This window comes from Acanthaster planci, linkage group LG08 (genome assembly GCF_054643075.1).
Source record: "Acanthaster planci isolate LZ-2023a linkage group LG08, COTS_SCS, whole genome shotgun sequence".
Lineage (NCBI taxonomy): Eukaryota > Metazoa > Echinodermata > Asteroidea > Valvatida > Acanthasteridae > Acanthaster > Acanthaster planci.
The window spans coordinates 17,635,035-17,645,333 of NC_141784.1; the positions used below are offsets into that span (position 1 = coordinate 17,635,035).

The 10,299-nt window shown below is 43.7% G+C and overlaps 1 protein-coding gene across 3 annotated transcripts; it reads right to left on the minus strand.

Annotated features, from left to right (window-relative positions):
* Positions 1-689: 689 nt before the first annotated feature.
* Positions 690-10,255, minus strand: mtpap (mitochondrial poly(A) polymerase). 3 transcript variants are annotated; one of them, XM_087139577.1, is made up of 9 exons: positions 10,065-10,140; positions 8,485-8,660; positions 8,263-8,373; positions 6,885-7,103; positions 6,392-6,619; positions 4,702-4,913; positions 3,951-4,177; positions 3,213-3,305; positions 690-2,121 (listed from the first exon to the last, which is right to left on the minus strand). In XM_087139577.1, the coding sequence occupies exons 3-9, from the start codon at positions 8,272-8,274 to the stop codon at positions 1,262-1,264; spliced, it is 1,851 nt and encodes a 616-aa protein (XP_086995703.1). In that variant the 5' UTR covers positions 8,275-8,373; positions 8,485-8,660; positions 10,065-10,140; the 3' UTR covers positions 690-1,261. The 3 variants fall into 3 exon arrangements, with proteins under 3 accessions (XP_086995703.1, XP_086995704.1, XP_022106166.2); XM_087139578.1 differs by lacking the exon at positions 10,065-10,140 and adding an exon at positions 8,819-9,688; XM_022250474.2 differs by lacking the exon at positions 8,263-8,373 and having other exon boundaries at positions 10,096-10,255.
* Positions 10,256-10,299: the final 44 nt, after the last annotated feature.

The window sequence follows — 10,299 nt, forward strand, 5'->3', positions numbered from 1 at the left end:
GGCAAACAGTCTGTTTATTTTCAATTCAACAGTATGCAATTTAAACGTACATGTATATTGACTTTAAAAAAAGGCTCTAACTGAATGCTGGAAAATGTTTGGACAATCACAGAACTTGTTTGTTAAAATGGCAACATTGATGGAGCACACAGTTCTCTTACTACTCTGTCCTCATCCCTCAGACTCCAACAAGAACTGCTCTTGGCCATCTAAAAAAAATAAAAACAGAGGTGATAGGTTTTTGTAGTAATTTAAACAAGTTGTTATCTGTTGGTGGTTGATAGGGGTACTGGGAATATGTGAAGATATGTAATTACTGCAGAAAGTCTGAACATATTTTTTAAATTGGGAGTTGCACTGAGAAGAGTCCGTGGCTAGACTCCAGACAGGAGAGGTCACGTCTACGGAACATCTCTCCAGACTAGACCTAGTGTTTGTAAATAATTGATTTTGTAAGAGAAAAACTCTTGAAGTTAACGTGTGAACAAGTGAGTGCGATGAAGGGAAGGAAGCAAAATTGAGCAAGGAGTAACTAGGTTCTTGAACCTCAGTGTCCCTCAAACCTTGTTGAACCTGCAGGTAAACCTTGCCTTATCGCGGCGTACCGCCTGTTTGATTTCGGACTCTCCCCTCGTCTGACAACCTAATTCAATTCTTTAGCAAAATAATTGTGAAGAACTTCATATAGATGTGGTCTTACTGAAGATTTACTGTGGAAACTCGCACGTAAATAACACTGCTACAGAGGGAGAGGGCACAAACCAAATGAGAATTAGTTTTTACACAAATGGATGAACAGAATTCGAAGATTAAAGGCGAAAACTCAAAGGAGTTGTACCAAAATGATTTTTCGAGAGAGGATTAATTATGCCCTATTTAATTCAGCCATTTGGTAATCTAGGATGTACGACGATTTGATTTTTAATGTTTTAATGCAAGCCCTAAATGCAGTTCTGTATTTTATTTCCTTAGTGTACTGGAGGTACAGACCATACGTGTAAATAATAAAACACTAAGATGCCTCAGTGTAAGATCATGCAGTTGGAAATGGCCAAGGGTCTGATTTCATGCTTATACGGACATGTTCCAGACGGTTAAGCTATCACTTGCAGTCATGTGACTCCTAATAGATTTAGGACAGTAAGCCTGTGCCTATTGCATAATGCATGGAAGTTGCTGCTGTCAACAGGTGTATATCTCCTGTTGGCCCAGCAGTGCCCTCTCTGCAATTCACACTTGTCAAAATCCAACTCATGGCACCTCAGTGAACGATTCCTTTAGTTGCTTTCTTGTATCCTCCATCGAACAGCCGATTCCTGACACTGTTGATGGCTATCCGCAACTTTGGTATGTGTGTCTTCCCTGTGATTTCAGCCTGGGCATTGTCCGTATCTGGGTACAACGTGCTACTGCTCTGTGCGGAATCCATTTCTTCAATCACATTTTCTCTGTGAGGAGTTGCCTCAGGCCTGTCTTTGGCTAGATTTGATAACTGGATCATTTTGGTCTGGCGAACTCTCCATGTCTGTTTGTCTTCTTGGGGAGTCCTCAAGCTGTCGACCTTAAGACTCGTGTCATGGGCTGTCGCATGTTGCACATGCCCAGTTCTTGCATCTGCATGCGAGGACCCTTCCAAAGTTTCCCTGGTGTCTTTCAGATTGGACGAAGTATGCGAAAAGGCCACAGGGGAATCGCTTCCTTTCAAGTTGCTCCTCGGTTGCTTGTCTGTGCCGGTTTGGCCTGCTTTTTGTGACAGCCCTTTTAGTACGCTCCCGATGCTACTGTTCAGCCAGATGGACCGCTTCCCGTTCCGCTTGCTCTTGAGCGGGGCCAACAGGGCTCCGACGCCCCAGGGGTGAATGGCCTCCGACCCCGACCCTGGACCGTGGAACCCAGGGACGTCCATCATCTGCAGGGCGTGGTGGGAATGTTTCTGGACCTCGTTCAGCAGGCCCTCCGAGACGTTCCTGCACATGTTCAGCTGCGTTTGGAAGGGGTTTTCCATGTACAGTGAAGAGAAGCGGTCAGGCTTGGGACTCGACTGGCCAGAGCGAACAGAGAGGGACTTGCTCTCAAAATCAAATGTGGTGCAGAAAGTGAAGAACTCTTGCAACAGTTCCGCTGTGAAAATACAGAAACACAGCAACACATTTTCCTAAAACTCCATAACATCTATCAATATTTTTGTCATGCAAAAAAAAACTCTTTCAGTTTATGACTCATAACCAATTTCATTTGTGACCCGTCTTGACAAAATGAGCGTAAAGTCACATTCCGCTCTTTCCTATTTTAAAGGTTCAAAATCATATTGAAGTGGAGGTTAATTTGGGGATTTTGTAATATTTGGAAAGACTAACCTGTCCCCTATTTAATTCCAAATATTTTGCAGGATCATATAAATAAAAATGTCATTTTCACAGCAGTTTTGAGAATAGCATTATGCATGCCTAGTCTGAAATGTTGAAACAATGTCGGGAACAAAGACGCAAAGCTGCCAGAATAATGTCACATTGTGACCTTATACTTCTACCCTAAGTGTTCCATGTACATGCCATGGGAGAGCTCTTTTTCTGCTAACTCAAAAATACCAATCTCTAAATTTTTGAAAATTCCGACTTTCAGCTCATTTTGTGGTGACAAGTCACATTTATTAGCCATAATGTATTCTTTATATGGAATTACCATAAGCAGACTTGAGCACACTAACTTTATGCTACCCTTATCCTGCATTGCTCCAATTCCACAACTGCTCACAGGATGCCGACATCCTAGGTAGGATGTCTACCCAGAGAAATGTAACATGTATGAAACCGAGACACCTTGGCCCAGTATTAAGGAGCTGCTTAACAGTCAGCAGGAAATGTTTTGCTAACTTTAGCAGCAAAATTTGCGGTGCTTGGCATGGCTGTGCTTACGGTTGCACTTGCATAGAGATTTCTATTTTTATGTCACTACGGTTAAGCAAAGTTTTCCTCCAAGGTTAGCATGCCTTTGGCTGTGTTTACTGCTTACGATCTCCATGAAACACATTGAACCTCTGTAAGCATGAAATTGTGTGCTAAGCAGCACGGTGAAATTGGGCCCACCTGTTGACATCACAGCAAATTATTGTACCCTGGTAAAAATGGAACGCACACAATGTGCTTTTCTGTTCTATTTGCTCTTAGCTTTTTTCTTTATTTCACCGGACAAAACTGCCTTTATTTGGTTACCAGTGCTCTGCGTGTTCTTCGATGGCTCCACTTTGCTGAGGTCCCCAGGAATAGTGCAGTCGGTTCCGTCAATAATAATGGAGTCTGATTCATCTGTTGGCGTGAATGAAAATTGCTTGTCTGTTTTGGTTTACAATCGTTTCCCAAACCTGAAAAATGAATCCTCAACAGTAATGTGCTGTACTGTTATAGAGTTTCATCACTTCCAGGTGGTTTTATTTTTGACCAAAATTTTTATCTTTTGAACAGGGCAAGATATAGTAGACAGCTTTGATGCACACTTAAATACCAGCCAGAGATTGTCATTTCAATGGTTTTTGTATGGTATTTCTCAACCCGATATCTGTGGACACTCCTGGGCAAACCTGTGGAGCAAAATTTGCTGCCACAAAGATGCTGTGCGTAGTGGTCAAGTTCAACACATGGTCCACCTCTTGGTGGGCGTGCGAGCACTGAATTGTCATTGCAAAAGAAACAGCCACAGATAACAAGGGAAGGTCTCAAATGTACAATGACCTTAAAAAAATACCAGATTGAATAACAATTACACTAGGATTGCTCAGTTTATTTTAAAAAAAATCATGACTGAGCCACAATAAGTTGCTTAAAACTTTCATGGCCCTTCCCAACCTGTGAGGACCACTTAAGGTTTTTACAGATTCACATACATGCTTTGTCTATGCTTTGCCATCTGGGGCTACTGGGGCCAAAATCGTGACAGCGTGAGCTAGGCTTCACCTGCAAGAGAACGAAGGTGGTCAAACGAAGGCACGACAGGCTGGGGCCGGGTCTGCAGGAAGAAGACGACCAGTAGCGTCAGGGGAAAGTTGGTTATCCAGTAGCCGGGGACACGGTTGGTGATGCCGTGGTGCCGCGCCCAATGGCGAATCACGAACACTAGAGGGCGCACTCTGGGATCTAGCTGACTGAAAACGTAGAGGAGTTCGCTGCTCTTCAGGGCGATGCTATATGCCGGAGTCAGGAAAAAAAGGTGGAAAAAAAAAAGCCCAAAAATAAGACAAAACGACAACAGCTTGACAATGGACCGAGTCTTCAATGAATTGTGGGGTCCATGCACGAAGTGTACATAGTGCAGAGCTGTCTGGGATCATGAGAGAACCATGGAAGAGTGCACTGCACAAGTGCCACAAAGTGAGTGTGGCAAAGTTCCCACAGATCATGCACACAACCATTTATGTCTGAGAGTATGCTTCAGCCTGTCTGCTGATCAGGTTCACGGTGCCCTCAGGTGTCTGTAACAGCAACATTTTGCAGTATTGCCACTGAAGGCATATTTGCATTATGAAGTGTACAAGGGTTTAGTGCATCAGGAAGTGACGTTATGCACACAACATGCGTTACAGTAACTGTACAGAGTTTGTCACTTCGTACCGGGACGTAAGATCTGTATATACAGAATGCCTTCCCCCCCACAACCAACTCATTCCCTCCCCCCACAAAAAAAAAAGAGGAAAGAGCCTCTAGTCACCTGTTGTCGGCAGTGAGATCACAGGACAGCCCCGTGGCGTGGTGGCGGAACTTCACCAGCGGGCACTTGGCCTGCAGGATCCGGGCCACAGACATGCAGTGGGGCACTTGCTTCTCCAGGAAGGAGGCCAGCGTGAAGAGGGTAGCCTGGGCGGCGGCCCGCTCCGACTCGGCCGAGGACGGGTCGTAGCCCAGCTTGTACTGATCTTTGCCCTGTGAGAAGGTGACCACAGAAATTGAACAGGGCGGCATTTGCCACTTAGCCCTGCCAGTGTTGCTTGTTACTTTGACACCCCACCAACAGATCCTGCCTCTTGACTGGTCTAGAGTCAGTCGACTCAAGTGCATCACTCGCCACTCACTGCTTTTGTTGTATTTTATCCCCTCCAAAATAGAAGATTAGACTGTAGTGGCCTTGACCGAGAATGGCTTGACCGTAGAGGACAAAACACAAAGGAGAACAAAGGACTTTTTCTATCCAATCTGCTGTTTTTTCAAAACTTGTCCTTGAAAGTATGTGGGCTTAGTCTCATGGATTAGGAAAGCATGTTACTGGTGCAAAGGGAAACATAATGCTTTGCTCTCTATGAGGTACAGGAATTCACAACTGTGTTCTGACAGTAAATGTGAGAACAGCGACCTGAGTAATACGACATAGCAACTGAACTTCCATGTCCATGCATGTGCCGGCACTTCTGTGCTTTACTGAGGCACAACAGAGTTGGGTTGAAACAGTTTGGAAGTAGTGTGCAAAAAAGCTTTTCAATTAACTTATACCTGAAATAGAGCTCAGTTTGCGCTGGGTTTTGATTTAGGGCTGGCGACCATTTAGACCCGGTTTGAAAAGGGCCCCCCGGTAGCCCACCCTGTATAATGCCTGCACGGTATTCAGGCTACTCCAGGCCAGTATCGGGCATGTCTGCACATCGGCATTTCAAAGTCCCTGATGAAAGGCTTCCCCCATCATGCTTCCACAGATGAATAGGGGTCTAAGGGGATTAGTGTAAACATTGTATAGAGCTGAAGGATTAAAAACCACAAGCAGGTTCCTTCTGGGATAGATTACATGTACCAGTACTTGCAAACAATAGACCCCAGGATGGAGAAGTTCGAGATCAACAACCAGTCCAGCATCCCAGGCTGGTAGCCAGGCCGGTATGAAAGGGGTTTTTGCAACAGGGCGAGCTTACCGGGGGGGGGGGGGCCTTTTCAAACTGGGTCTAAATGGTCGCTGGCCCTTAGTCAACCAAAGGTGCCCAAATCTGTGACAGTTCTGTGGGTGAGGTGCTACAGATCAAGTCTTTGTTTCACGAGTATTTACTAATCTGCACCAAAGTTCACAGAGCTGTTAGGAGTAGCTTTTTGCCTCGCAAGTTTCCTTAGATAGGCAAACCGGAGATGGGAACTGGTCACAATAACAATATAAGTCACATGACAGCTTGGCTAATGACATGTTATTTTGGTTAAGTTAGTCCATTTCGAGCTTGGCAAATCAGCCACCAGCAGGGAGGTAGTCGAGTCCAATCCTAAGTCCTTTTAAAAGTCCAGTCAAAAGCTCCATCACAAATAGCAGATGAACCATGACAAAAGGAATACCTTTATCAAGGTTCATCTGCACGGCTAGTGGTCCAGCTCAAGACTGGACGACTTGCAGGGACTACAACCCAAGCCCAAGCCCCACCCTTGCTCACCTTCTTCATGGGGACCACCCCCTGTGCCGTGTTGCGCTCCAGGAACATGTCCATGTCGCAGCTGCGCCGGCCAAAGCTGTTGACCGAGGAGCCGAAGAGGTGGAGGGAGGAGTCGGGGAGGATCCGCTGGAAGGCCTCCTCGATCAGTGAACTGACCAGGAATCGTAGACGGGTTTCTGGGTCCCTCAGCTCCAATTTGGCCGTCAGAATGTCCAGTTGATCCGAGATCTGCAGGTGGTGTTGAAGCATCAAGAATGAATGAGTCGGTGAAAGAATTTAATACTGCATTTATAGAGTGCCTTACTGCCACAGGATTAAAAGTACTTAGGTTATTATTACCCCCGTTCACTGGGCCATGATATCAATATTCTGCAGCAGTGCAATTTGTTCCCGCCCCTAACAGGGACCCATTTGTGATCCTGAGCGGCAGGAGGAAATTGCAGTAAAGTGTCTTCCAAAGGAACATGAGCACCGTGGCACAGGTGGAGCTCACCGACTGGGCTGTGGCCAGATCCTGGTACAGCTCTGCGAAGCTACAGTCCTTGTTCAGCTGCTGATACTGCGAGGGTGTGCTCCGGTGGCCTCCCTGGCCAGACCCGGAGAAACTGAGGAACCTGGACTGGATCCGGCCATTTGTGCCAGGTGTCTGGGCCCGGTCTAGGATGAGATCAATTCCATCAGGTGTCTTGAACTCTACCACTGCATAACGCTCCTGCATAAAAAAAAGGAAAAACTATTTTTAGTGCCTGACGCCTAAGATTAACTTCCGAATTATCCTGGGTCTATTGATTCTCTAAAAGGACAGAGAAAAGGACTGAATGAATGGTGAACAATCGAAACAGACACCTGTTTCTGTAGCACAAAAGATTGAAAAGGATAGCACAAATCTGATACCCATTTGTGATCCACTCTGTGAAAATGAGTCTTAAGTCACCAGAGCCACTTTGGAGTAAAAAGTCCTTCAGAAAAATTTTGCAGAGTGTAAATCGATAGGAACCCACGACATTTCTCACCATGGAGTATCCACTTCCATCAGGATGCCAAACTGAGTGTTACATCAAAGCAAAAAACTCAGTTTGCTCTTTCCAATACAAATGAAAACTCACAAATTGGCTTTGGCAACTTAAGACTCATTTTAGCAGAGTGGGTCACATTTTGAAGGTTCAGCGCTTGATTGACTCTTGTACCATTATTTATTAAAAATTCCATAAAAGTGTTCAATAGAAAGTGTTCTGTTTGTTGACAGCCACTATATGCAACACATGGTATATGTGAATTTCAAACCCTTTTGAAGTATTTTGAACGCTTAAACTTCATTTCAGATTTGACACTAGCATTTCTGCAAAGTTGAAGTTGTTAAAATGGTAGATCATTGGCCCTCGCCTTTCTAAAATGTGACCGGATCCACAAAAATGGGTATTATGGGACTTTTTTTTTAAAATGAGTTACCTACACATTTGAATTGGTTACGTTATAAGCTTTAATCGGTGTAGGTTTGAACCCTGTGGTATTTTGCAATCCGGAGACATACTGAAGTTTGCATAATCATACATACACTGTGAAGGCGTAACGTTGGAGGTTTTTCTTCCCCAAAACTGACAAAAAGTCAAACAAATGACACACAAAATGTTTGTTTTTCCATCTTTATTCATCAATAATAATATTTCTGGAAATAAACTATGAAAGCCAATAAACCAAGAATTAAAAAATAACTTTTTAAAATATTTCTTCCCCCCTCTCCACATAGAACAGCCCATAGCATGAAACAACGCAGCATCGCTTAATACCCATTGTTGCAGAGCAGGTCACAAATGCTCTGGCAGTATTTAAATTTTCCTTCACGAACTCTTCTGGATGGGGGTACCACTTACATGAATATTCATCCCGCAATCTTTTTTTCATACAAAAAGCCACCGCGTCCTCACCTCAGAACATGACAAATCCATCTCACCTTGTATGCCATGGAAGATAAGTCCATTCCGCTAAGAAAAAAACAAAAGGTCTGAGGAAGATTTTTTTTAAAATCCTATTTTTAAGGCTCTGTCTTCATGAAGCTCAAGAATTGTGGTGGAAGGATGTAGGCATGGACTTACCTGCTGTAGTTGGCTGTACGTGAAGTAATGCTGTACTTTGCCATGGCTTGTGCAGTACTGCAGCAGACTGTCTTCAGACGTTTTGCCAGACAACCTCACCAGAATACTCCTAGATGCCTCGTCCTTGCGATCTCTGACGTTCTGCCAGAAGGGGCTTTTAGAAAGGCTTTTGCCGACTAAAATAAGAAGTCCAAGGCAGAGCAAAACTACTGACTATACTGTAGTATATTTTTTTATACTGGGTGCAATCAGTGTGTATGTCAATTGCACTGCAATGTGCTGTCTGATTGACGCTGTCATGACTGCGGTGTAGGAGATATGAAATTTTACTTACCTTCTTTACCTACTTTACCAGGGCCCTGTTTACGGGTCTAGTTTGGGAATTGCACTAAGCTGGGGAAAAAGCTACTCCCAGAACTGCGAGGCACTCTCCGTGTGTCTCACAGTTGCAACTTTTCATCGCTTTGTAATGTTAAGGGAATCTAACTGTGCATGTTTACTCCATTTAAAAGTGCACTTTTTCAATCAAATCTTCCCCCCAAAAGCCGTCCACACTTAATAATATCTCATTACCACATATTCACATAGTTTTTGGATGGTCTTTGAGCTATTCAAAATTCAGACCTTTTACTTATGATCTTGACTCTCTTCAAGCTTCAACAAACAATCCGCACATTTTAGCTGCATACTGCGGCACACATCTGTTGAACGGAAGACTGGTTCCCGTCCTGTCCCAGCCCTCCAAACGTATATAATAGAGACGGCGATGGTTCAATGATGTATGATGTGTTCGACTGTGTCATTGCCTCATCGGCAACCTCAACTCCATGGGGAACTAACTTATGCAGCAAGATCGTACCCGAGGAAATGAGGTTGCTTTATTAAAAACAAGCAGTTTTACACTAAGAAAACGGGCACACTCAGAATTCCACAGAATTACAAAGCAATGAAATGTTGAAACTGTGAGACATACAGAGAGTGCCTCACAATTCTGGGAGTAGGAAAAGGTCAGATATTTTAAAGAAAAATACACGAGAAAGCTCTTTCCTATTCTCAGAGAAGCTTACATGTATGTACAACCATGACAACTCTTTCTGTGAATAAATTCTAAAAGCAAAGAAGCCTAGCTTAACACAAGTATAAAGAAACAGGTCTGATTTCAACTTCTTTGAACATAAGCCTCATTGCGAATACTACGTGGGTGATTTTGCACAATGGTAGAAAGGCATTGTGGGAAGTAAAAAGGGGCAATGTTTGCTCCTTTGTCCTTCCCACAATGCCTTTCTACCATTGTGCAAAATCACCCATGCAGTATTCGCGATGAGGCTTAGTAAGGCCTATGTTGTTAAACTTAAAGAAATTGAAAAATCAACGTTAAAAATTAGGCATGTTGAACTATATATGGTCACAGTATGTGCAGCAGTTAATTTCTAGAATTATTGCTGTAAGTGATTCGAATTTAGCTCATAAAAAGCATTTGAGACAATCTGTCGGAAATGCCCGACTTTTGCCTTACCAACGTGTACATCATAATGCAATACGTGTCTACAGAATGTTCACGTTTCTACCTAAACATTTACTTTATAGATTTTTTATTTCAGACGGGTTTACCGGATTTTTTAAGCTTATTGGTGTCTGTACAGTAGCATTTAACTCTACAGGATGGTTTACTGAAGATATGAAATCGAAGAAGCTTCTGAGATTTCTTGAGGCCTCCTCCACAAGTGGGCGCCGCCATTTTTTTTAATAGACTGGTGGCCGCTGAAACATCTCATATGTGTAGACACAGCATATAGTGTAGTCTAGGGATCGAAT

Bases quoted from the DNA above. Each gene is read 5' to 3' on its own strand.
- mtpap (XM_022250474.2), bottom strand. From the start codon at position 10,222: ATGGCGGCGCCCACTTGTGGAGGAGGCCTCAAGAAATCTCAGAAGCTT. The intron at 8,661-10,095 runs GTAAACCCGTCT...TTCTTATTTTAG, and splicing joins CAATAAGCTTAAAAAATCCG to TCGGCAAAAGCCTTTCTAAA. The intron at 4,178-4,701 runs GTGACTAGAGGC...TCCGGCATATAG, and splicing joins GATCTCACTGCCGACAACAG to CATCGCCCTGAAGAGCAGCG.